Source organism: Eleutherodactylus coqui, chromosome 5 (assembly GCF_035609145.1).
Source record: "Eleutherodactylus coqui strain aEleCoq1 chromosome 5, aEleCoq1.hap1, whole genome shotgun sequence".
Taxonomy (NCBI): domain Eukaryota; kingdom Metazoa; phylum Chordata; class Amphibia; order Anura; family Eleutherodactylidae; genus Eleutherodactylus; species Eleutherodactylus coqui.
Genome location: NC_089841.1, coordinates 77398830 through 77425665, shown reverse-complemented (window position 1 = coordinate 77425665; position 26836 = coordinate 77398830). Strand labels below are relative to the sequence as shown.

The window sequence follows — 26836 nt, the reverse complement described above, 5'->3', positions numbered from 1 at the left end:
CTAAGAGCAATGCTCGATCAAGCAATTGCCCTTAGCGAGTATGCTCGCTCATCTCTATTTCTAATGAATCCTTGAAAGGTTCAGATACTCTATAACCTATCCAAAACTCAAATTTTGTTTAGTTCATACAAACGGTCATGAAAAATGTCTACATAAAAAGTAAAAAAATGTCATAAAATTGTCAAAATATAATTTGATGCAAAAAAAGGCCGAGATGATCAAAATAGGAAGAAATCAACAATAAAGAGAGAACTTTGCGTACAGATAATAAGAAAACATCTTGACTTGAGGTGACTTTCTTACCTCTTCCCACTGATGAATGTATCTAATTAATCTTGAAAGTCGAAGCAGGCGCAACAAACTGAGAATTTTTGTAAATCTCACAATGCGGAGTGCTCTGGCAGTCTTATAAACCTCAGAATCCATGCCTTTCTCGACAATGAGAAAGATATAATCCACGGGAATGGAAGAGATGAAGTCAACAACAAACCAACTCTTTAAATAACTCATCTTTATGACTTTGGGGTCTAGTATTATTTCAGAATTGTCTTCAATGACGATCCCAGTCCTAAAATTCATGAACAAGTCAAATAAAAAAACTGTGTCGGAGGCGACATTGAATATAATCCACGGTGTTGTCGTCTGTTCTGTGAAGAAGGTTATCCCGACTGGAATAATGACAAGATTCCCCACCATCATAATCAGCATTATTAGGTCCCAGTAAAACCTGCAAAACATCAAAATACCAAATAATTAGAAGGCAGAGATTACATCATGTACTTCCTCATTTAATTTGCATGATAATAACAAGCGTGAGGACTGTATTTTGTGAGAATGCATTATAATGAGTCATTTTCCATAGCAATCAAAGACTGAAAGCATAGTCTTCCACATTTACATAGAGTCTTTGTGAATGCTGCAAATTAGTGGATATTGATTCAGCTCGGTCTCATTAAACTACACAGAAAATGTTGTAATAATAGCAGTGTATATGTGGTTTCTTGGGATCATTTGTTCTTTATTTCCATACGAGTTACACATGTACTGCAGCTAGTGCATTGACTCATGGCCTCTCATGAATACGAGGTTCATTCAAGTTCTAAGGTCTCCTTCATTTTTTTCTTGGGGACAGGAGCAGATAGAAAACTGGGACACATTTTAGAAGACGCATTCTTCATTAATGATTGAGACCAATGGCAGCATAGTTGAGTACATAGAACCTATGTGACAGTGGTTGGAGTTAGAAGCAGTATGAATACTTAAAATGGCAACATTCACGTTCCAAGAACAGAGTCTACCCATCCTTTTTCTTCACTTACGTGGAATGACACCCACCGAAATGCATCGTCAGTTGCGTCAGACATGCAATGACCGTGTCATTAACGTGAAGGATCTGCATTTGTGGGTGTGACAATGCAAAGAAGACCAAACATGGCAGAATGAACTACAGGAACCTTGGTCATGCACCAACATGATTGTGCAAGTGGAGCAAGTAGTTATGGAGCAATTCCAAAAGAGAGAAGGACAAGGCAGCACTTAGGAACCAATCTTCTTACCCGTAGATAGTCATAAAAGAATCTTTATTGTAGTCCAAACTTACATGCGACGTTTCGACCAATTAACATCTATGGTCTTTCTCAAGCATATGAGTAAGAAGATTAGTTCCTAAGTGCTGCCTTGTCCTTCTCTCTTTTGGAATTGCCCTGTTTTTAATGCTTGGAGTCCAGCATCAGGAGAGGCGTGCACTGACATCCTAGATTGCTCCTTGAGCTATTGCTGCTATGTGTACTGCTGATTTCTACTTCTGCTTGCAAGTAGTTATGGAGGACCGCTGATTGACCATTGCAGAGGTTGCTGCAAAGTTGGCTTTCCTTCAGAATCTGTGGTGGACACCATTCTGCGTGAAGACCTGAAGATGGAGAAAGATTCCCCCAGGTGGATGCATATTTTTAGTTGTGCCATTTGCGATTTTCCAATGGTCAAAACAGACGAAGCGTTCACAGCTGTCATGCAATCATGGCATTAACGTTGTGAAGCATGTGTACATCAAGAGGGGGATTATGTTGAGAAGTGACAATACTTTCAACTTTGTGCTGGTAGGTAGTTTTTTAGAAAAAAAATCGAGACCTTAGAACTTGAATACACCTCATACAGAGTGACTTGCTGATTGTATGGTACAATAGGGATCATTGATCCTTATAGACACCATCTTGATCCATGCTTTTTATTAAGTTCACTAAAGGGGTATCCCCATCTTAAACTCTGAGGTGTGCAGATCTAGCAAAATTTAACCAGCACTGATAACTCACTGCAGCAAATTACCTTAGTCTAGAAAAACCACTGAAAAGCTAATGGCTTACCTTATCCCAAACCAGGGGCAGCATGAACCCGAGACATGTGTGCACTGTGCCCTCATTTGAGAATAAAGACACTTTAAAGTTTGGCTCTGAACGGAGGTTTTGAATTAAGCACGCAGGCCATGCCAGCTTCTCTCTGCTTGTAGCAGCTCTCTCCCTATACAGAAGCAGGGAGAATGCTGTCAGACTACATGATCAGAGCAGGGAGAAGTCGTTGCGGCTCACCTCTTTGACTCAAGAGCTCCAAGTAAAACTTTACAGCTCGCTTATTCTGAGATGGGTGTACCAGTGGACGTGGTTTGGCCAGCATGAACCTGGTAATAGGTTACCTTTAACACTAGTGTTAAAATGATATACTTGCAATCAAAGCTATATATCACTTGGTAACAGAGATCGTTGCCATCTCTTTCCATTGGGACTGTATTCTTTAAGGCCTACAGAATCTCCATTTTCTACAAATTATCCACCAAAGGTCCCACTCTAAGTACACAGATTCCATATAACATGCAAGATTTTATGTTCCTGCACAGTTTATATGCATTTTGTTACCTAAAGCATTATGATTGATTGTGCAATTATCGGCTCGATTATTGCAACTCGTTGCTAATCAGCCTCCCCTGTTCCAGACTCTACCCTCTCCAATGCATCCTGAATGCGGCAGCCAGGCTCATCTTCCTGTCCAGCTGCTACTCGGACGCCTCTGCCCTGTGCCAGTCACTGCACTGGCTGTCCGTCAAATACAGAATACAATTTAAACTTATCACCCTCATCCACAAAGCATCGCCCCACCCTATATTGCTTCCCTCATCTCAATCCACCAGCCAGCACGCGCCCTCCGCTCTGCTAATGAAATCAGACTAAGTGCCCCTTTAATTCAAACCTCCCATTCCCGCCTCCAAGACTTCTCCAGAGCAGCACCAGTCCTCTGGAACACGCTACCAAAAAATATCCGGGCAATCACTGACACACTAAACTTCAGGCATGCTCTAAAAACGCACCTCTTCAGGGAGGCATACCATATCCCCTAAACCAAACCCCTCGGTACTCCGCCTGATAACATGCTCCCTGTCCTAATGACTGCAATCCCTGCTAGCCGTAATCAACCGCCCCCTGCAGTCATCCCGATTCCGCCACTATACAGTCTGACCATTGTCTGTGTGTATAGCATCCCTCACTCTCCATCTTGCCATACAGTGCACATCTCCAGCCCCTTTACCTTCTGTATCACCCCATTACTTGTAGTATGTAAGCTCGTTGGAGCAGGACCCGCACCCCTATTGTTTCCACCAAATGATTACTTCATGTAACTGTGGTCTTGTGTTATTTCCTCTGTATTGTAAGCGCTGCGGAATATGTTGGCACCATACAAATAAAGATTATTATTAATATTATTATTATATCTCTTAGGTTGTTCTCACACCGGCTGCTTTTTACCGCAATTAGCATGGCGTCCCAAGCGCAGTGCTAATTGCAGTACAACACTCCCATTAATTTCAATGGAGCCTCACAGACTTGCCCTTGTGGCGTTTCTAACACCACAATTTGCAAGCGTTGTCTGTTCTATTTTTTATGCATTTTTGTGTTTTTTAACCCCCCCCTCATCACCCATCATAATGTGAAACGCTGCACAATGCAATAAGAAACGGCTCAAAATTGCTGTAAAATGCCTCGGTTTTGAGCGGCGTTTACCTGAACGCATGTGAGAATGGCCTTATCATCCGTGTGGGAAACACCAGTCTGTGTGGCATGTGGTGGCAGTCTACTCTATAGCAGATTGATATTTCTGTGTCCATTTTAGCATGAACCCTAACTGCTGGCTCAACTGCGGCTCCATTCAAACTCCCCCACACTGCGGTCAAGCGGTAAATAGGGAAGGAGACAGTGGACCCCCGATCTAGTGATCAGAGGGGGTCACAGCTGTAGAACCTCAGTGATTATACATCTATCCGCTGGATGGGAAATCTAGACTATATTTACATATAGTGCATATAAATAAGATGTAATTATAAGTTCCCGCTGTTAAGGGGGGATTATTCCCCCAGGTGAGTGCGAATCTCGGGGGCAACAAGCATTAGATAGTACACACACATCTGTCTGTGTACATTGCATGTCCTATCCTCATCCATCAAAATAGATATATGCGCAAAACTGCATGCGGCAGCACAGCGTATTTGCATCCTGAAGAGCGCACTTTTTTGTGCGTTTTTACGCATGTTACTGTACTTTCTGCGCTTGCATTGCCTTTTCACATGGGCACGGGATATAGCCACACACCTGATTGAAAAGGCTACTAGCCTAATCAGTTCCACCTGTGTTCTTTTCCCCACTAAATTGCACAGCATGTTGTGCAATTGTATGGGTAGTTAGTGTGCATTTGTGTACTTCTAATAGACTGCTAACTAACTGTGCACTGAAATAGGAGAATACTCGTGCAAAAACAATAGATGGGAATGAACCCGTTGAAATCAATGGGTCCATCCTCTGCATATTTGCACGCATATATGCGAGCGCAATATGCAGAGAATTGGGTTCCCTCTCACTCTTCGTCTTTGCGTCTAATACTAATTCTTCGTCTAATACTACCAATGCACTGTGGGGATTAGGTAGTCTGAAGACTGTGTCGGCCATACTGAATGGCTGAAAATAGGACCTGGAACTGATGGATCAGAGGGGCTTCAGCACAGAAGACTAACAGCAGGTAGTAGTTTAACTGCCCCCTCTGGTGATGTGCATAGAGGAGGTCATTTCTATGCAGTCTGTGTATTGTGGAAAAATCACACTTACATAACGTCTTATAAAATTAGGTATTCTGGATCTGGAAGGCCTTTGGGAGGACCCCCAGTTATTTCTACGTCTGTATACGCCTATCACGGCTCACTGGCTGTGAATGAGGATCAGGGCCGGGGTGATGTCACAGTGTTAGCCCTAACTCACATAATCTTCATGTCGGTGCATGCTAACTGACATTTTAGTGCTGGATGCCAACGGGGACATTTTTGTGCAGTTGTATGGACTGATTGGCTGGCTGGAAGTTAGATGTTCTGACTGGCAAATCAACTTTAACTTGTGTATATTTATTCCAGCTCCTCTTCACAGAAGACACTGGTTATACTCTTGGTCTGAAAGTGGGTGTTATTGTACCTTGTTACCACCGGAAGTTAGGGGTAGTGACAAGGTACCAGCTGTCAAAGAATTTAGTAACGTGCCCAGCTTCGGATTGGCTGGGGAGCATTACTAAATTCAGACAGGGCAGGAGGACAGCGGTGAGGCAGGGAGCGACCACGTAGCCAGAGGCAGAGGTGCCGGAGGACACCGGCCACTGCTGTTCTGCGACGGCATCAAGACAGCAACAATGCTGGAAGCGGTGCCACACGCAGAGGCGGCAGAGGTGCCTCAGCACACCAGCGGGGCTGGGAGCACCAGCCTCTTCAATACTGCAAGTGGAGAGGACGACCGCGACAACAGTCGGAGCGGCGGGTGAGGCAGAAGCGGCAGGGACAGCTATAGCATCTGTACTGTTTTTTCCCTGCCCTGGAGGGTTAGGGGTTAGTTTTCATATTCGGCTTACATTTATAGCTGTAAAGGCTGCTGCATTTACAGTTAATAATGTAAGCCTAACTGGAAATCTAATCCTTAACCCTAACCCTCCAGGGCTGGGACAAAACAGTACAAACGCTGCAGCTAGGACCTTCAAGCACCTTACAAATGTCACCCAATCTGGAGCTAGGGGTGTGACAGGGGCGTTCCTCCATCCAAGCCCTGTCAAAACCCTAGCTTCCTGGTGGTGACAAGATACATTAATTAACTGAAAGTGTACCCTGGTCATGTCGGTGGCTCTTGGTCCTTTCTTGAGTCTCAGTTAAAATAAGTCTGCTGATGTTTATTTATCTGCGATGTTTGAACATCTGTTTCCCTGCACTTTTGTGTTTATTATCCATTAAGTGTCATCTAGTTTTTGCCACTGTTCTCTATCGCCATATAGGGAAAGTCAGGTTCTTGATGCAGGGTCGCTCTCATCAGGGTGGGGGTTCTACTTGTAGGTACGGTTTTCTCTTTTATGAGTATCCAGGGTTAGTTTCCCTGTCTTCCCCATTTGCATTTCCTTTTTACAATTTTGATATCTGTGTTTATACTGTGTATGTATATATTCATCCTTACAGGGCGCAATCAATATGTTCGGGTCAAACGTAACAATATCTACATTGTAGCAATGAATGGTTTGAAACTACAGCTGTATTTACTCTTGCGTTTTCCCAATCCATTACAGCATTCTAGCCGAGTACAAACCCACGGAATCTACCAGCGCTTGACCACTCCAATACAGATCTGAACAGAGACTGAGTATAGACAGGGATATGGACTTCCAAAATATTGCCTTCTTTATATATGAGTGGCAGCTGGTAGCAGGTATTTAATAACCATCAGTCTTCAAGAAAGGACTTGTTTTGTCTAGAAATTTGAAGAGTGCTCCAGTTTAATAATGATCTGTTCTTGTCATATTCTGCAGCTCCGGTTGATTGCGCATTGTTAACATTCTTTTAATCAAGAACAAACATTACCATAGTCATTCAAGGCAACAGCTATTTTTGTGCTAATAATTCAGCCGTATGCATGAATACAATCTATGTTGGTGACAGCAAAAATCGGTCTACTCAATGCTGTGGTTACAATGAAGACCAGAAGACAACCGGACAGTATTATTACATAGTGACAATTAAATTAATCGATAGATCCTTGGAAAAAAAAAAAACATCCAAAAAAATAAGAGATGTGGAGATTGGTGCAGACACATTGATTCTCTAAGAACTGCAAGCTGCTGATTGAAGAGATCATCTTGTGAGAAATTCATTTTCAGTTGAGTAACCATGACATCGTTAGTAATTAAAATGCTTTCAACGGAATACAGAGTGGCAATTATCATTGGAAGAGAAGTTTTCTGTATACGGGGTATGGAGTGATTTCAGCCATCTTCAAAGAAAAAAAAAAACCTGATTGCATCTCCTGTTTAGCATGCGTTGGCTGCTGCAGAATGCATACTTGAAATGCAATAAATTATGTAAAGAAAGTACAATTCGGAAAAAAAAGGATTCCAAATCGTAAGTAGATTTTTAAATACACTCCAAGAAAAGCAGGTCATTCCCCAACTAGACATATGTGCTGCACAGTACAAGACTTGACGATCCTGTTCTGTCATAGCATATTTTAAGTCACTCCTGCAGCAGAAGCAGGTTTGTTCACAGTAGCCATCACAACATGCCGTACTGTGGTAACAATACAATAACAAGCCCGATACAAGGTAACATAGTGCTGCGGAATATGTTTGGAGCTATATAAATAAAGATTAAAATAAAGGAAAAAAAAGATTAGTGTGTAAAGCGGAAAAACAGACATATGTCCATTCAGTTCAGCCCTTTTACCCCCAAATGCTGATCCAGAAGAAGGCAAAAAAAACTCCAATGAGGTTAAAGCCAATCTTTCTCATTGTAAGGAGGAAATTGTCCTTCCCGACTCCAATCTGGCAATCAGAATAATCCCCGGATCACCGACCCTACTGAAGTAATCAGTGATTATATCACATAATATTGTATTGTTCAAGAAAGGGGGTCAGGCCCCACGTAAGGCCGCCTGTCCGCGGACGTTGCAAAATCCCTCGGCAGATCTCCGCCGTGGGAGCTGCCGCCCGGGAGCAGGAGCCGGCAGACGAATCTCCGCGGTGAGCCTATGTGACAGATTTGCGGCAATATGCAGCATGCTGCAATTTGCTGGCCATGAGCAGAGAATCACTATGATTCTCCGCTTGTGGACAGGGGGGGCTGCGCTCTCCATAGCAATACTATGGAGAGCATTCACTGCGTTCCCCGCGGCCGGATTATCGCCACGGGAAACGCAATGAAAACTCCCCCGTGGACAGAAGCCCTAAACTATTTTAGTGAGTTCTCCATCACTACGTCCTCAGGCAGAGAGTTCCATAGTCTTACTGCTCTTACAGTAAAGAACCCTCTTCTATGTTGAATGGATATATAGGATGTAATTTTTGGAAGGGTGTAATTTGCTGCAAGTCCAGCAAATCAGCTAAGTATAAATACACCCTTACGGCTTATTCATACAGGTGTGTTTTTCATCAGTATTTTGTGAGCCAAGACCAGGAGTGGGTCTAAAATATGGAAGACATGCAAATCTTCCCATTATACCTTCTCTTCACTCCTGGTTTTAGGTCACAAAATACTGATAAAAAAAATACGGCTGTATGAATGAGCCCTTAGGGCTCAGTCAGACGAGCGGATATACGCATGTTTTTCCGTGCGGAAAAAAGCGCACCGCATGTGCGGACGAAAATCCGCATGACCACGTCTATTGCCACCCACATGTTTCTTCTTTGACAGGTGTGAATTTTCGTCTGCACCAGCGGTGAGGATGTTTTTCTGCGTGGAAAGACGCGGGTATATCCGCTCATCTGACTGAGCCCTCAGACACAAATGCCACGGTGACTTTTATGTTTGCACATTTAAGTTGGAACATGGCTGTTGTATTTGGCTAGGATTTGCTTGACCGCGCACCACCTGTTCATTAGAATGCTTGATCACATCTTCCTCTGACTCCTTTTATCGGCAAGTTGTTTGCATCCACAGGATCCCCTTTTGCTGGATGTTTTTCCTTGATCAGATATTTTTCGGCGATATATACTCTCCACACAATTGTACAAAAAAATCCCACAAGTTTTTGAAATGCTATTCCTAGCTAGTCTACTACCCATGACCAGGCCTCATTTAAATTTGCTTAAAGGGGTTGTCCCGCGGCAGCAAGTGGGTCTATACACTTCTGTATGGCCATATTAATGCACTTTGTAATGTACATTGTGCATTAATTATGAGCCATACAGAAGTTATCAAAAGTTTTATACTTACCTGCTCCGTTGCTGGCGTCCTCGTCTCCATGGTGCTGACTAATTTTCGGCCTCCGATGGCCAAATTAGCCGCGCTTGCGCAGTCCGGGTCTTCTGCTGTCTTCAATGGGGCCGCTCGTGCAGAATGCCGGCTCCGTGTAGCTCCGCCCCGTCACGTGCCGATTCCAGCCAATCAGGAGGCTGGAATCGGCAATGGACCGCACAGAAGAGCTGCAGTCCACGGAGGGAGCAGACCCCGGCGGCCATCTTCAGCGGGTGAGTATGAAGACGCCGGACCGCCGGGATTCAGGTAAGCACTCTCCGGTTTGTTTTTTTAACCCCTGCATCGGGGTTGTCTCGCGCCGAACGGGGGGGGGGGTAAAAAAAAAAAAAAAAACCCGTTTCGGCGCGGGACAACCCCTTTAAATTGCTTGAATTTTAATGTGGATTCACACTGACACCAATCCATGGAAAACTTGCTCACTTGATTTTATGCTGCACTGCAGGGTGGCATGTCTAATTTACATACAGGAAAGCTCCAATCATGAAAGGGCTGCTGTCTCTAATAAAGTGGCAATTCAGGATATACACATGTATATCACCATACAACCATTAAACAGAGGAGATTGGATGAAATATACAGTATAATGTAATACCTATGGAGATTCTTCTGAACCCTATAATCTTTGTTATTTTTTCTTTTTAATTCTACGTAGGGAATATAAACTGTGAATGAGCAGCTCTTTCTGCCTCTCTCACAGCATGAAGTCACAGTGTAATCTAATGCACCGAGCAGCAGTTGATATCAATTTAACCACTTAGAAGTATGTAAATCAAGTCTTCAATAGCTGTTGGCTAAACGTATGTTGTGCAGACGTTTCTTTAGACTCCCACATTCACATGAACACTCGGTTTGGCCGAACCTTCATGCGTTTTCAATAAGGCAGTGTGAAGAAAGTCACAGCCAGACATACGCATATGTCCAGGTGTTACAAAAGAATCATGTGTTGAAATCCAGCATGTTAGACCTGTTAGAGGAAAGTTGGGAGGCCACCATGTGAGAGCTGTCTGGATCTGCCCAAATTGTCGGGTTGAGATGACTTTTGACTAATGTGTATGTGTTTGTGTTACCTCCCATACTGTTTCTTTAATTTTCTGTTCAATAAATTAGTTGGAACCCAGCAATTCAGTCGAAACCGAGTAAGAAAGTTCACTTTTGCAAAGTGACTGAATCAGAACTCTGCCATCTGCTTCTCCCCTCTTATTCATCCAGCCAGTTGCTGAAGACATTAATTAATTAGTTTGTCCTAATGTCATTCTGAAATGCCATTGCTTTTTTTCAAGTGCTTTGTTGTCAGAAATGTAGACATTTTTGACATTAAAGGCACATACAATGGAAAACCGGCGTCATGTGAATCACATCTCACTCTTCTGTCACTTTCTAATATGCGCTGGGAAACTCACACCAGAGCATTCAGCCTCCAGATCGGAGGGAGCTCGAAGGTTGGACTTTCTAATACTGCGCATCTCTATAATGACATCAGTATGTACATAATATCCAGAATTCATCACCATACTGAGTCTAGCACAAGACAGGGCAAACGTACTTGACCACAAAAGAATAGTTACTAGACATTCATTAAAAGATTGGTTCACCTTGAACAATCCCTTTTGGTAAAAGTTTCTTTATCCCTTAGGCCTCCTTCACACAGGCTACAAAATCACAACTACAAAACGCATGTATGTGAAGCCCAGGGTTTCCAATTGGTTCTTTCAGGCTACAAAACATCTCCAATGTGAAAGTACCCATTGGAAACCATGGGCTTCACATACATGCATTTTGTAGCAGTGATTTTGTAGCCCATGTGAAGGTGGCCTAAGTCTAACGCAATAGTAGGGTGTCCAATTGATGGGACCTCTGCAACCAACTGTATACTGACAGGGAACCTGGCATTGCTGGGCTGTCCATGCAATGTGCCAACCGGTTCTCTAATGAAATAGAGATGCTAAAAATGCATTTGGAAATGGGTTTGCTAAATCAGTCAACTGCTATAATGTAAACAGTATTGTACTATAGTGCTATGTGTTTTCTCATGCTGGGCCATTCATTGGGGGTCTTTCTTTTACTGATCAGTCTCACCACAACACCAATTCAAGGATATTTCTAAAACCTCATACGACAAGAGTAATGACGGTCTCCCGATTCCTTACCTGCTAACCCTGTATTGTAGGTGAAAACAGGCTCATATTGCCCACTGGCAGTGCAGGCCATTATATGGCACCCTGTGTGAAATTTCTTTTGGCACTCCTTCTCCTCATAAGAAAAAAACCCATTATATATTAGGCACTTACTGTACAGAAAGCAGCAAGATAGCAGCATACCCACACTAGAACAGCTCAGTGAGTACTATACCAGAACGAAGCTCATAACATAAGTAAAGCACCAGTACCAAGTTCATAACATAAATGTATCACCAGAACGAAGTTCATAACATAAGTATAGCACCACAACCAAGGTCATAATATAAATATAGCACCAGAGCCAAGCTCATAACATAAATATAGCACCAGAGTTAAGCTCATAACATAAATATAGCACCAGAGTTAAGCTCATAACATAAATATAGCACCAGAATCAAGCTCATAACATAAATATAGCACCAGAACCAAGCTCATAACATAAATGTAGCACCAGAATCAAGCTTATAACATAAATATAGCACCAGAACTAAGCTCATAACATAAATATAACACCAAAACCAAGCTCATAACATAAATATAGCAGCAGAATCAAGCTTATAACATAATATAGCACCAGAACCAAGTTCATAACATAAATGTAGCACCAGAATCAAGCCTATAATAGAAATACAGCACCAGAACCAAGCTCATTACATAAATTAACACCAGAACCAAGCTCATAATAGAAATGCAGTGCCCAAACCAAGCTTATGCCATAAAAACAGCACCAAAAAAAAACAAATCATGACATAAATACAGCACAAACCAACCTCAATACATTGATACAATACCAGGACCTGTGGATGCATTTACACAGGTGATTTTCTTGTGTGAGTTTTATGTGTTGTGAGACACACAAAACTCATCATTTGCTTATGTGAAGTGAAAATCGCAAGTGCTGAGATGCAATGCGTTTTTATTACCAAAGGCATTGCGTTCGTGAAAAGAATTTGCACAAAAATACCCATTCATCTGTACCCAAATTTTCTGATAGGCCATGATAGGGATTTGAATCTTGCTGGTTAGAGTAACCCCTTCTAGTGGACTGGATGGGTGCTATCACCCTGGAGACAAGATGTCTTTGACTCTGCTACACCCACTGACTTCTTACAGAAATCTTCCCTTGCACTTCATGATTATTGTGTTATAATCCTCTAATCTACTTACTATCATTGCTTATCTACTGGCTTACTATCCAACCCACAGCTTGCCTATTAATAGACTCCCCATATATACATGCATGACTAACCAAACACGAACCCCTGAGTGCATTTAGAGTATATTTAGAAGACTCAGCACTTCAGAGCCCAATAACAACCTATGTGCTTTGCAAGACCAGTAACTGCCAATGTCTGCCATTACACTTATGCACAGATAGAGGGCAGCAGATGTTTCACTGTAAGAACTACAATGGTGGCCATATTGTCTCCCACCTTTACCAAAAATAAATATATGGGGGGGTCACCTAAAAGAAACAGGTGGGCAGGGTATTACTAGTACAGGCTTCTGTTGCCAGGTGAATATCTGCGGAACCCTTCTGAGGCAGTATGCCAGCCGGTGTTGTTGGGGAAGGTTACGTTTGGCTACAGTGATTTGTTTTCAGTCTTTTGCCTAATTTGGAATGTTTATGCCTTATTTGTATGAATAATGTTGATTTGTTTCTTTAAAATGAGCGAAATGGGGCACGGAGCACACAGTCAAACAGTCAACGAAAGTTTTTAACTGAAAGTTTTGAAAAGGTTTTGTTACGATGAATGGAGAAAGCTTCCCGATTTGTGGAAAACGGGTGACTGGTTCTTCATCATGACATCGTACCTGCCCATACAGCAATGAGTGTTATGCAATTTTTGGAGAAAAACGACATGACACCCTTTCCTCACCCACTGTTTTCACCCAATATCAATCTGTACAACTTTTTTAAAGCCCTCGGGTTACAAGCGGCCTCAAAGGAAAATATTTGACTGATGATGAAGAGGTGAAACAAAAAACGGCAAAAGGACTAAAAGATATCAATAATGACGAGTGTAAAAACTACTTTGAGTCGTTGAAAAAACATTCGGACAAATGGATATGCTTCAAATGGAGAATGATATATTATGAGTTTATGTGTTATATTTAGAGATGAGCGAGCGTACTCGGATAAGCACTACTCGCTCGAGTAATTGGCTTTATCCGAGTATCGCTGTGCTCGTCCCTGAAGATTCGGGTGCCGCTGCGGCTGATAGGTGAGTCGCAGCGGGGAGCAGGGGAGAGCGGGCGGGAGAGAAGGAGAGAAAGATCTTACCTCCGTTCCTCCCCGCTCTCCCCTGCAGCTCCCCGCTCCGTGCTGGCACCCGAATCTTTAGCCCCGAGCACAGCGATACTCGGATAAAGCCAATTACTCGAGCGAGTAGTGCTTATCCGAGTACGCTCGCTCATCTCTAGTTATATTGCAATGTGTATGTGTAAAAATCTAATAAAATGTCTGAATAAAATCCCACTGAAAACACTTTGGGTTTTTCGGCAATTTAACCATACCAGCAAAATGATGACATCTAAAAGGGGGCAAACTGTATGGCTGGGTTCCCACGGGAAGGAAATCCCGCAGAAATCTTGTGGTTTGGCAGCACCGAAAAACCACAAGATTTTCGCGAGATAAGACCACCTGCTGAGGGTTTTGGAGCGGTTCGGCCACCGGCAATCCATTGTGGCTTTCTCTCCCATAGAGAGGAGAGAGGCCGCAACAGAAAAAAAAATGTGGACGATTTTTTTGCAAAATCTCATCCATATGGCTGGCTAATCCCGGGATTAGGAGCCGCAGGTGGATTTGCCGCACAGAAACTCCACACGGAATTTCTGCGGCAAATCTTTCCCATGTGAACCCAGCCTACTACTGCAGTAGTAAATTAGCATTTTTAGGGTTTATACACAAACAACACATAATATATGCACTTGAAGTGACACAATATGGATCCCGTGCCTTTTTCTCCCCTACCATACTTGCATAATATGGTATGGAATTCAGCATTTTATAGAAACCTTAGTAAAATTAGAGGCACTTGGGTTAGAGGGGTGCGGTATGGACCCCCGTGCAACAGGTCATCACTATTGATGTTATTATATTACGTGAACCCTGATCATGCCGTTAAAGCGATATAACCACTTTCCAAGCAGGTCCAGATGCCGGACAAGAGCTGACAATTGCTTCTTATCTGACACTGAATGGTTTCTACATTTTATTTGATTCTCATGCTTATGTGATTAGTAACTTTATCCAAGTACTAAGTGCCTGCGGCTGCTGCAGAGAGGAGTAGAGTAGATGTGGTGACTGCGAGCAGAGGTTTCTAGATTACTGTCTTCAGGCGGATAGGTTAGTTATTCAGTGGAAATGTTGAAGTAGTGCCAGGCCTGCAGGAGTTATCTTCAAAAACACATTTGCGTTGCTATTTTTGAAGAGTCGGCTTAGGCTGCACGTACGGCTGAGGTTTTATTCTCTAATATTAGCAAAGTGCTCTTCTGCAATGTCTCAAGATTTCCAGAAAAAGCCAAAATGTATTATCTATCTACTGCTTGTTATTAGTCATAGGAATCCTTAGGGGGTTACATATTAATAATGACTTCTATACATGTTCATTTGTGTTCTAGTGGCAGTATTTGAAAAAAAAAAAAAAAGTTTAACCCCTTCTCAGCCAAGTACTGTAAATATATGTATTTTTCCATGTCGCTGTGCAGGGCTGAGGAATAAGAAAGGTAAAGAGGAAAATTACCCTAATGATTCATCCATCTGTGGCGATGGAAGGCTTTCACTATCCCTCATTTAAAAACCCTTTAAACAGTAGTATATTATTACTCAAGACCATTTATGAACTTAAGGTAAAAAACGTCTACAAGCCATGACCCCAAGAAAATACAAAGACTTTTATTTTTTATACTTGGCCATTCTATGTCTAAAAGGTATAAGCTGCAACCTAGAAGACGCAGCACCCATAAACACAACATTCTTATTTCTTTTACTCATTTATATAGCCCTTTTATCTGGTCTCTGCTATTAAGTATCTAAGTGCAAATTAATCACACCATGTCTGTGCCCTTCCATGTGATCATGTGTATATGTATTTATCTAAATGCGTCTTAAGATCTGTTGCATTATTGCCTGAAGAAGGACCCTGAGAGATTCGAAAACTTATCATATCTACGAGATTACTTGGTTTCTCTTACTGAGAAAAATCAGACTTTGCTCTACTGGCTAACATGGTACTTAACTTTTTCCGTTATAGCACATATGTAAAGGGGGAGAGGAGAATAGGGTTGTGTTTTAAGTGACTTTACCATGCTTTATATTTGTGTACCTGGTCCTTTAAGGTGGTGGAGAAATGGACAGGCAGGACCGATTGTTAGCGGGCAGAAGCAACGGAGTTCTCAGTTTACAGAAATGGCGCACAGGAGTTGCAGCCCAGTGTGGGAGCTGACCCTTACATAGCCACCAGCTAATGCCTTCCAGACTGGCTTAGGGTAGAGCAGAATATACTTCTCGCTGCAGCCTATCGCCAGGGGTCGGCTCAGTTTCACTCACCACTCCCCTATGCAGATGTATGTATGCCAATGGCAGTTATTAACAAAGGGCTTCTTGAATGAGTTCACCTCATTCCCGGGGACATTTAGACACTGTGTTTATATGGATAACTAATTCCCCTTGAGCACAGGAATTTATGGACTAATTTTATATACTAGGGCTGCTTCTAATATTATATACCAGTTGTTTACGGCCGGAGTGAGGACTCCATTTAGAACTTGTTGTACTATTTACAATAAAGTTGTTGCAGCAAAGGATGAGTAAGGCACCATCTTTTCAAAGTTATAGATCTGGAACCGTACTCGGGCCGGTGAGCGGTACAAAAACCTTAAAATCAAAACAATTTCTAGACAACACGTACAATGACAGTGTTAGATATCTCATTGTAGAGAGGAAGGGACCATGTACCTAGCAACAAGAGTCTGACCTCAGTATGACGTCATCGGGTGAAGCAATAGTGCCGCAATCTTTAGGTACTAAAATTGCAATGCTATGTGGCTAAAACTTAGTGTAGCTCTGAGCTCCGGTGTGCTATCACATCATGTGAGGTGCCATTCGATTCATCTCAGTGAGTTCTACAAGGATGCAGTAGAAACAATCAAACAGTCAACAATTGAGAAAATTGTCTTGCAGGAATTAATTTTGCAAAATGTCACAACATATGGCTAATAAATGGCTACAAAATTGTGGAAAACCCATTCAAGAGGATAGAGTGACTCGTGGGAATTACAAAAAGTGTAAAATCACTAATGCTGAACGTCAACAGGCTTATCAGGATCATCTCAAAGTTAAGGGAGCCGCGCATCGTATGGTTAGTTCAACGCTACTGGAGCCCCAGCCGAGCACATCTAGTGACCCAGTGGTGTGGCTGGAACTCATGTATGTGGATACTAATCACCCTGGTGATGATGAAGAGGCTTTGGTGCAGTTATCACGAACATACAAGAGAAGCAGCGGTTACAGTAGTATTTTGCGATCGGCTACTACACATTTTAATGCAATGTTCCCCAGTTATGAATTCGGATATCCATGTGGGGTTTGTCACTGATTGTGGTTTGAGAAGAACTTGAAGCAGGCCATGGGCAAAGTGATTCCGCAGAGTAATTTGTCTATGGGAACAATACCCTTGTCAAGATCGAATGGCTTCAAATATCTACCCAAGCCAGATTTGGCACAAAGAGATTGATTTTTACCATGACCATTGTTTATGCAGTCGGGCAAGTAATAAACATGGCAGTTGATGTGAACACTACGGTGATTTCTCTGCCAAGAGAGTGATGGTCATGCCTTCAATGTTAACATTAAGAAGCAATTCCTTCACAAATCCACATATTTGAGCTGTGTGGTGAAGAAGAGGGTCGTTAAGCAGTAGTAAAGTTTCTTATAAATCAGCCACCCTACAAGATGTACAATATTGTGATAGACTGGAGTCAGTTGGACGGAAGATAGGATGCTGCTGCTTCTTCCTCTGTTTCAACTTCTACAACAACAAAACGGCAACCAATCAGCGAGGAAGGAGCAGAAGAATAAAAAACTATAGTGATTGATGATTTAATTACAGACGGAGTTCCAGAATCAGAAGTTCTCTTGGCCAGACAGCACACCATGTTGTGAAATGAAGAGTCCTGTCTTGATATTGCATACAGTCAAAAATCAACTCCAATTATTATAATTTATGACAGATATACTACGAAGTGCCACGCACTTTCAAGCTTGAAGTCAATGTTGCATCTTACTTGATAGCCAAAAGTGAGATCAGGTGCAGAAATCGCCGCGGTGTTAAGCCACATCACATTTTATATTTCAAACCTATACTGACTAGATAATTTATTTTGACAATACCGATCACACGATTTGCATTCTACGTCCCCAAAGACTTGCAGTTGTGACCCCCAACTCAGCCCAGTTTTTTTTTCTACCAAAGACATAGCACAGTTTAATGTATCAGTGTGACCATTGCCCCAATTGTGGATCCAAGTATATAAACTAAAACCTTTGCAGCAATTCCAGAGTATTAGCAAACATATTTTTATTGAGTCACTTAAAAAAATCCCAAATGAATGGGCTGAAATGTTTGGCTTCTACCTAATCGGGGGAGTTGCTACTGTCTGTATTAATATGGAGTTATTAGGCTGAACTGGATGGACATGAGTCTTTTTTCAGCCTTACATACTATGTTACTATGCCACACTGGGGGAATAAAGAATGTTTTCCTAATAGTCCATGAGTGCTGTGATCTTTCGGATTATATAAATAGGTACACATGTGTATAATTTTCCTTGTGGGTGGAGGCGCAAAACATACGTTCTAGAACTTGTGCCCCTAATATTTTAAAACTTTAGCAGCACCCCCAGTGGCAGGAGCTGTATCAGTGGGCTACTTGAGATCCAACAATGCAGCAGAAAGTTTTGAGTGGACCACAGACATCATGAAGAGGGAAGGGGGGGTACCCCCAAGCTGAACTTTTTGCACCCATGGACCTTTAGCTACACTCTTGACTACATATGATCAAAGAGATTTATTCAACAAATTTCCATAAAACATCACGTTTATGGCGTATAAGCCTTTTTTCATACATTTTTGATTCTTTGGATGACATTGGCACCTTTAATCTCTGAGAGTGACCACTAAGTATTTATACTCTTGGAAATAATTCCATAGTGTTGTACAGTACATATCAGTAAAAAGAAAAAAGTTTAGTCCTGTGTTACTAATTACTTCAGAAGGTTCGGTGATCCCGGGATTATTCCAATTGCCCGATTGGAGTCAAGAAGGATTTTTTTCCTTTAAATAGGAAAAAGTGTCTTCTACCTCATTGTTTGGATTTTTTTGCCTTCCTCTGGATCAACTTTGGGGGTAATAGGCTGAACTGGATGGACATATGTTTTTTTTCGGCCTTACATACTATATTACTATGCTTACAAAGTAATCTTGTAGATATGATACCTTGCAATGGGTAACAAAAAGAATTGTCATTACAGAAAGCTTTCAAAACTAATTTGGTTTCTTCATTAGGCTTCTGAGAAAGTTTCAAGAGACCTAAAAGGTCCTTATATAGTTCCAAAAATAATGATTAAAAAAAACAACCCGACAAAGTCTGCAGTAAATTCTAGAATGTTCAGGGATAAAACGGGGCACTCAGGAGTCAGACCATTTCATTTATCATAGACACAAAGCAATATGTGATACTGAACAGAGCAGCATAGGTATAATGTTACAGTACATCTTGTAATCTAGTGGGATCTATTACGTTATTAGCCGGTGATTGCAGACACTAGTGGAAAATATCTGATCACAGCCGCAGTAGTTGATTCAATTTCTCAGTTTAAAAATACAGTACAGTGATGAAGAATTGATAAGAGTAATGACTCATGGAGAAAACTAACAGATTACCCAAATATGAGCGCAATTTATAAAGTATTGTATACAGTACTGATATGAGGAATATGCAAAATTGGGCAACTACCTAGGGCCATAAAAGAGCAACCTGTGAGTAGAGCAGAAAAAACATTTTGCTCTACTGTCAGGCCCAGAAGTCTGTTGCCACATGTTTGCCAGTCCTCTAGAGTCCAGTTAGCAACCTCACAAGCCCTGGTGAGACACTGTGTTCGGTGTTAACAGAGGCACTCCGGTGGGTCTTCTGCTCCCATATCCCATGGAGGATAAGGAACACTGCACTGACCTGTAGCATATGTGTGTGGGGCCTTCTGCATTGCATATGGATGTGATTTCTACCAAAGTCTGTTCTAACATGCAATTCTAGCCAGATACCATTGGTTGTAATCATGAAGCACCCATGGGCAACCACTGTGGGTGGTAATGCCTTCTATGACACTTTCCAGGTGACACTGTGGATCAAAGAATGTTGAATGCCCACACAACCTCAATTTTCTATACAACCTACTCTTTATCCACCACAAATGTACACACACTAACCATATATTAATATTTTATGTATACTTAAAAGGGTTGTCTCACCACAGTCGATATCTAGAATACAGCCCCAATGCATCCCAACGTGTGGGGCAGCGGAGGACATATATGTGCACCTCCACCCCATTGACTTCAGTGGAGCTGAGGGGAGACCATGGGACCAGAGAAGGGGGGCAGTGAAGATGTAAGTGTATAATGTTCTATTTTTTTTTTTTTTACTTTATGGAATACTTTTTAAATATATCAGCATTCTGAGGGCTAATGGAGGAATAATATCAATAAATGATAAAAATCATTAGTATTGTGTGAACAGAACCCTGTCTCAGGTCAAATTTTCCTAGAAGCTCGGTTCGGCAAAACCCCTAACCTTTGGAGGTTAGTCCCACTCAAACCCATTAAAATGATAATTTTTCTTCTGTGGCTCATTAGCTATCACTTTTTTTCTGCAGCACAAGAGTCTAATGTTTAAATCTCACCAAGGACAACATTTGCCTGGAGTTTGTTTTTCCGGTGTTTTTCCTCAAACATTCATATAAATTCATACAGATGTTGCCTTTGGACAGATTTGAACCCAGTGCTAACCATGCTTCTTCTTCCTCCAGAGCAGAAGACAAAATATGGTGACTTAGTAGTTATCACTGCTGCTTTGCAGTGCTGGGGTTGTAAGTTAAAAACAAAAGGGCTATATCTGTATGAGTTTCACGAAATTCTCACAAAGACAAGAAGAACATAAAAACTCCATGCAGATGGTGTCTTTGGTCAAATATGAACCCAGGACCCTAGTGCTGCAAAACAAAAGCTCTAACCACTGATCCACAATGCTTCTTCCCCACCAAAGGAGAAGATCTTCTCCTTCAGAAAAATAAGGAATGTTATGGCTCTTAATTGTATCCACCAGTTTGAGGAGTACTGGTGATGTTCCAATTTGGTTCAAATTAATTTGGACTGAACCAAAAATTTTGTCCAAATTTGCAGAACCAGCAGAATTAAACTTTTCAAAAGTCCACTAAACACTAACAACTATATATGAGTGCATTGTTTGACAAAACCTAATGCTAGCATTCAAAGCTAAAATACAACAGTCAAACAAAAAAAGCAGTCTAAGGGATCTTACCCACTTGTGTTTTTTTAACGTTGAGATATCGCTGCGTTTTTTAATGCGATTGTCAATGGGACTTCCTAATGTTAAAAACGCATAACACAAAAATCGCAAAGCACAAACTTGCGATGGGTTTTTAACATTAGAAAGTCCCATTGACAATCGCCTTGAAAAAACGAAGCGATATCACAGCGTTAAAAAAACGCGAGTGGGTAGGAGCCCTAAAAATGCAACACGGACAGTGAAAGTTCATATGGGTCTTATCTATCACTTTTTTATGCAACAGTGATTAAGATTCAGTTCATCGCATACAGAATTATTAATATGTCAATATTTAAAGAGGCACATTAGATTCTCCACTCGCAGCCTAATGCATTAGGTTAAGCCATGTACAAATAATATAATGAGTAATTAGCTTTACTGCTATTATTAGTTCTGGAAATACCCAGTAACTCCTTGAAGGGGTAGTATGGTTTAGAAAAGCATTGTGGGGGGTTGCTCAAGACCCTCATCTGTTAACCAGAGTGGAGAGTGGTTACAAAACACGTCGCTCTTTCTCTGGAGGATCCAATATTTCTCTGCATTAGACTTTATTTCAATGGTTTCTGTGTAATGCTTAAATTCCCCAGTGGTGGTGCTGCAGCAGAATTAAACATTATGTGCCATATTCTCAACAGATCACAATTGATTGCTGGTCAGAAAATGGGTGGGCAGCAACTGGGCAACAAAGGCTAGGGCTGCCAGTAAAGATAGCAGATAGGACCTAGGATTAGAGTGTGGATTTCTCAATGAGAATATTTCTTAAAGGGATATTCCGGGACTTAAACTACTGATGACCTATCCTCAGGATAGGTCATTGATAGTTGATTGATAAGGGCCTGCGGCTCGAGATCCCTGCTAATCAGCTGATAATTTGATGCAGGCGTCATCATTGGTGGTCAGGGCAGGAAGTGTAATAGCTGTCACCACTAACTCCTACTACACTTCTGGCTCCTTATTGCACTCAGAGTCGGAAATGAATGGGAGAGAAGCCAACCATTACACTTCTGGTGCTAACGAGCAATGACGACGTTGGCCCTGCTGCACTAATAGCGGGCAAGACGATCAGCTGATTGGTGGGAATCCTAAGTCAATCAACTATTGATGATCTATCTTGAGTATAGGCCATTAGTAGTTAAAGTCCCGGAATACCCCGTTAACTCAATATTGAATATTACATTTCTTAGATCACACAAAACATAAAACATTTCCAGTTGGAATCATTTGCATCTAGGTATCGCTGTCATACACTAATTATGGCGCCCTTGCTTCTTTCTGACGCCCTCTCAGACTGACCATGTAACGTGTCCAGTCTTGATGGTCACACATGCTCATTTGCTCACTCAGACCACCTGGGTCTTCTTCTACACAGGTGACAGTGTAATTCCTGCTATTATACAGGCCTGGCCTATAAGAATCAGTGCACTAGAACAGTTTCTTCTCACCAGCCCAGGACGCAGGAGGTGGACATTGTAAGTTGGAGTGAAAAGAACAGCAGGGGGCACCATAACTAGTAAGTAAAAGCAATATCTGCACACAGGAACATTTGTTGAAAACTTGGTATATTTGCATGATCTTACAGAGAAAACTATACTTTAATCATATGACAACCTCTTTCAGATTGGGTTTAGAGGAGATCAATGGTAAAATGAAGGCTTGGGTAGTTTAAAAAAACCTATAGGCAATAGAGAAAATTTCCTAAACATCTTCAGTTTTTCGTGTGCATGGTTTTATTTTATCTGGTGTCTCTTATGTTGTGATAGAATATTATTATTTAGAGGACCTATAAAGTTCTGTACTGTGTATTGCACAACATATTCCCATCAAAGACACAATCATAAGTCTTTCGCTTATCTTCAGGCTTCACGTTCCCTCATTTCACTGCTCATTTAAATGTTCTGTTCCTAAAATATTAAAGCACAACACTTTTTTAATATGTGTAATATTTCACTATAGTAGCAGAGTCACATAGAGTAATGCAAATGGTAGAAGGAATCCTTTTGTCTTTGACTATCCTTCAACTGTAAGGCCTTGTTCGCATCTGCATGTGGCCGCTCAAGGTGGTTTACATGTGGAAACCGTGCCAAATTTTTTTTCTGCAATGTGAATTGGGGCAGAGGACGTTCCACAACAGACCTGAAAGTCTGCATCAAACCCCGCATTTTGACGCAGACTTTGGTGCGAAATTCCCCCCTAATTGAGAAGAGGTGGATTCCAAAAGCTTAAATGGAAATAAAAACTGTTTAGATATAACAAACTTATCACATGATCTAAAACTATATGCCAATCACTGGAACGAACAATTATTGTTTATTTTTGCTCGTTTGAACAATAATTAATTGATCCGTGTAAAAGGACCTTAACAGTTTGTTATTGGGGTTACTGTGGAAGTAAACACAGCAGCAGATCGGCGGCTGCAGGGCGGGAGATAAAAGCTACAGGTTGCCACTATTTAGCTGGACCTCCTAGATTTCAGCTTTTTTTTAGAATTTCCATTTTGTGCTCAAAAAAACCCTTTAACATTTAGAGGCTGAAAAATTGCAATGATTTCAGATAGCTGCATGCATCAGTGTAGGTAAGAGAAATTCAAGCTTGATTCCAGAGCAGAAGACAAGGACATATCAAAGGCCAATGGATCCTGGTTAGAGATGAGCGAGTATACTCGCTAAAGGCAATTGCTCGAGCGAGCATTGCCTTTAGCGAGTATCTCCCCGCTCGAGACAGAAGGTTCGGGTGCCGGCGCGGGGGAGCGGTGAGTAGCGGCAGTCAGCAGGAGGGAGTGGGGGGGAGAGAGGGAGAGAGAGATCTCCCCTCCATTCCGCCCCGCTCTCCCCCGCAGCTCCCTGCCCGCTGTTGGCACCCAAACCTTCCGTCTCGAACGGGGAGATACTCGCTAAAGGCAATGCTCGCTCGAGCAATTGCCTTTAGCGAGTATACTCGCTCATCTCTAATCCTGGTGCAATAGTCTAGCTTTTTTATAGTCCAAAACTGAGGCCTACACAGATGGGGCATGCACTAATACACCCGCCGCTGTGTATTAATGCATAAATCAGGGTTTGTTTGTTTTTTTGACTATTCAAACTATGTGCTATTGAGCGTGAGTTTGAAAAAAAAGTGGGAAGTCCTACCCTGCCATTCGCGCACGTAGAAAAACTAAATGCGAGAAAGACAGGGCAAATCCTATCTTTTCTTGCATTTAGTATTAATGCGCAGGAATCCCGATAGTGAAAATGAAACCATTGAAATCAATGGTTTTGTGTCATCCCATTTGAGAATACATTCCCATGGGTTTTAGCCCTGAAAGTGTTAAAGTTCCACTCAATTTCACATGGGAATATCCCAAAACGGACCAGAATCACCCATTTATACAGGAAGTCAATGCCAGTAAAATGTATCCTTCACATGAAAATCTACTTTAATGCACAGTGAGTTCTTCCCCCTGACAAATGATTTTTAAACATTTTCTATTGACACAGAGTGCTGTAACCTTTGTGGTTTTTAAGTCTTCCAACTAACGATTTCAATATGATCCCTTCCGGAACAATTTTAGAAGTGTGCTTAGGAATTCTGAATCGGCTGTCTATTGGGACCAGCAGTCATCCCCATATCTACATGCTTATTAAGTGCTCACAAATCTGCTTAATGATTTCTCGGCTATTTCTGAATTTTTCTGACTGTCTGCTTCAAACATAAAATTAAAAGATCAAGGCTTCTTTCACATCTGCAGCGGGGGTTCCGTTTTCATGCTCCATTCGGGGGGCAGGAAAGGGGAATCCCCTGACAGAATGGGTCTTATGACGGAACCGAATAGCATTGAACAAACTCCGTTGACTATAATGGGGTCCGTTCGGTTTCCGCTGCCCGGTATTTAACCGGAAGAAAAAGCACCGCATGCAACGTTATTTCTTCCAGTATTTTGTGCCGGACCTGCAACAGAGGTTGCAGTGCAGATGTGAGGCCACTTTGATGATTCTTTTGGGAAGGTTTTTAATTTGTTTAAAAATATTTTTTGTATGCTTTTAGTTTCTTGGTGCTTCTTAAATTGTTATAGAGCTAATTAATGGCAGAGTGATTAAGGGGCAAATAACATTGATATTCCTTATGTAAACCCGACTTTCTACTATTACTGTCTATATTCCAACCATAAAGCTTGGACCACCCCAGTAATATTGAGTCAAAGTTAGATAACCACACTAACTTTAGTAGAACCACAGAAGGTCCAGATTTTATGGCTGTAATATGGACTTAAGAATATGACCCCATTGTAGACCTCCGGAACCAGCCTTGTAGCATGTGTTAGTGAAATGAATATGACTCTATTTTCCCTTGACAGTCTTATAATATGCTCCTTACATTTTGTATGATATAGTCTGTAAATGTTTTGTACTTTTTCTTTAACAAGATTTGCTCAAATGTATTGAAGAATAAAAAAGGAACCTCGATGATTAGAACATTCCAAGATTGAATGTCTCGGGTCATTGTTCCATGTTCTCCAATTACTCTCTCAACAGTTTTTTGTTTATACTTACTGTACTTTTGTATTCTAAGAAGTTAATTACATATGATTGTTTCTGCACCTGCATGCCTTTGCCTGGCATCTTAGATGTTAAATTCCTTATCTTGCATATTCATATCATGCTTATGTTTCTTTGACCAATGGTAAAAAATTGAATTATAATAGATTTGAATTATTGTAATTAAAGCATGTGCCCCTATAAAAGCTGCTGCCTGTCAATCAATAAAGAGATTACTTTGATCACGGTAAGTGTTGTTGTGGAGAGATATTCTCCTGAGCTCGGCTTATCCTCTAACTAAGAATTGGACCCCAAAAGTATATCGTATAGCAAATATAATTGTTTGTACTAACATGTTAAAGTCAACATTTTATTTCCTGATACACATTATATATACAGTATATAGAAATCATCTCCAGCTAGTTATATTTTTGAGATGTGTTAAGCTCTGCTCGCATTATGTCTAGGCACATGTCTGTATTTGGATACTGTTGTAGTAAGTACTGTTTGCTAAAAGGGTGTCTAGCATAGTGTATAGTAAAATACAGAAGAAGAATCACTCAAAGTTTTGGTTTTTGCCATTTTGTGGCATTTTCGGGATCAGTGGTGTTTTACAGTAAAACATAGTATGCTCTAGGCATGTTTTTTTTATGACATTTTCTCCAGAAGCTTCTCTATTCAACTTCAAAAAAGCCATAGTACCAATCTGATGTCCAGGAACCCGTGTTTTAGAGATGTTGCCAGTATCAATGAACCCCTAGCATATAGAACAAACCCCAAAAGTGGGACCTCCATAAAATTGTGGTTGCAATATTGTTAATAGCAGCCTGTCATGTTGAGTATGCTTTTTTATCTGTAGGCATCATGTTATAGAGCTGGAGGAGCTGAGCGAAATGATATATAATTTCATGGGGAAAGACTCTGTAGAACTTGTGTTTTATTCATTTATATCTCTGTTTTTTACTGAATTTGTAAATCCAGTGGGCGGTCCTTCTCAGTGATTGACAGCTATCTCTTTATACACAGCCATACAGGGAAAGCTGTCAATCACCAAGTAGGACCACCCATCGGACTCCTGGTATCATGATACATAGGATGTAAGTACTGTAGCTAAAGCCTCTGATTAGCTGCAGTGGTCACCTGACTTTCAGATGATGTCCACATTGGGAGCCACTCAGCCGTGTCCCAAGGAGATGAAGACAGGTGAGTATGTGCTCT

At 41.4% G+C, this 26836-nt stretch overlaps 1 protein-coding gene across 1 annotated transcript in view; it reads right to left on the bottom strand.

Annotated features, from left to right (window-relative positions):
- Positions 1–26836, bottom strand: part of HCN1 (hyperpolarization activated cyclic nucleotide gated potassium channel 1) — a 391532-nt gene that overhangs the window by 314284 nt on the left and 50412 nt on the right. The window contains exon 2 of the mRNA XM_066602740.1: positions 304–727. Coding sequence (XP_066458837.1) covers positions 304–727 — 424 coding nt within the window. The remainder of the gene's footprint in view (positions 1–303; positions 728–26836) is intronic.